This window comes from Camelina sativa, chromosome 19 (genome assembly GCF_000633955.1).
Source record: "Camelina sativa cultivar DH55 chromosome 19, Cs, whole genome shotgun sequence".
Taxonomy (NCBI): Eukaryota; Viridiplantae; Streptophyta; class Magnoliopsida; order Brassicales; family Brassicaceae; genus Camelina; species Camelina sativa.
This window is the reverse complement of record NC_025703.1, coordinates 7152274-7153463: the sequence shown is the minus strand read 5'-3', so window position 1 is coordinate 7153463 and position 1190 is coordinate 7152274. Positions and strand designations below refer to the sequence as shown.

Here is a 1190-nt window from a genome sequence, read left to right as displayed (position 1 = left end):
AAAAAAAAAAAAAAAAAAAAAAGTGGGGTAATTGAGAGAACTGAAAATATAAGAAGGTTTGCTTACAGATACAGAGGCAAATGCTGAAGGATGTGCGTTGAGCGCGTAGCCACATATCAGATTCAAGTCATCCCTCAACGAGTGAATAACTTCTACTTTGATCCCGGGATTGCTTCCACCGAATGTGGGACATACACTGCTCCGGTTTATGAATTATGTAAGTAAAACAAATTCTTTATCTGTTTATCAGTGAGGGAAATGGGTTAGAGAAAGCTGTATACCTGACTTGAACTGTCGGTTTCATCAGTAGTCCAGATCTACGCCAAGCCAAGGGTTGAGAAAGATCCAACGCAAATGATTTGTCAGGCCAATGTATCATTGGTGTGATTCGGGTTCCGCATTTATTCTGTTCCATAAACAAAGATATTTGTAACAAATACGTTTCCTATAAGAATAAGCTCCACATGGATCATGAAGGGTTCCTATCTCTATCTAACCTTACAAGAGTAACTAAATCTCATGTCTCCTGGATATTGGCCCTGAGCTTGAAGAAGACCGCCACAGAAAGGCACAAAACCACTGATCGTCAGTCCTTCGCCAGATACAAATGTCAACTGCCCGTTTGGGAATTGCAAATCCATAAATGACTGCCCAAAGACGACAAGTTCAGGGAATCAGTTCCACATAAGTGAGAACGTAACAGCAGCTTTAAGGGAAAGAGCATCTTACACAAGCTAAAGGATTGAGAGAAAGCATTGACATCATAAGCCACCTTCGATGCTTTGACCATAAAGCTGGACAGAGTGAATGCATACCTTTCTGTCACGCCAATTAACAGAATTACATGAGATTCAGGATAGAATTCTAATATGAGAAAAAAAGTCACTGAAGTAGGAAACTTTTTGAAGCATACCTTCCTATCATATCCATACCAGAGCAAGTGTTGTTTTGATAAGTGTAACGGTAAAAGAAGCGTTGAATCGCGTAGAAAGAGGAGTGGTCCAAGCTGGAGAAGAAAGAGAGACGAATTTCCATCGCTTGCAGTAGAACTCGAATGTGAAGCTTCTACCCTCCAGAGGTCTCCTCTGGCTGCCAATGAATGTTCCATACCATTTGTCCTACTGTCATAACTTGATGACATATCAATTGTTCCCTGCATTCCTCGAGAAATATACAGTTACTAGATCAAT

The 1190-nt window shown here is 40.5% G+C and overlaps 1 protein-coding gene across 1 annotated transcript in view; it reads right to left on the bottom strand.

The window, feature by feature from the left end:
• Positions 1-1177, bottom strand: part of LOC104765297 — a 1919-nt gene extending 742 nt beyond the window's left edge. Inside the window, exons 1-5 of the mRNA XM_019241600.1 lie at positions 914-1177; positions 730-819; positions 498-647; positions 282-406; positions 67-196 (exon numbers count right to left, since the gene is read on the bottom strand). Of these exons, the coding sequence (XP_019097145.1) occupies positions 67-196; positions 282-406; positions 498-647; positions 730-819; positions 914-1159 (741 nt within the window). The 5' untranslated portion in view covers positions 1160-1177. The remainder of the gene's footprint in view (positions 1-66; positions 197-281; positions 407-497; positions 648-729; positions 820-913) is intronic.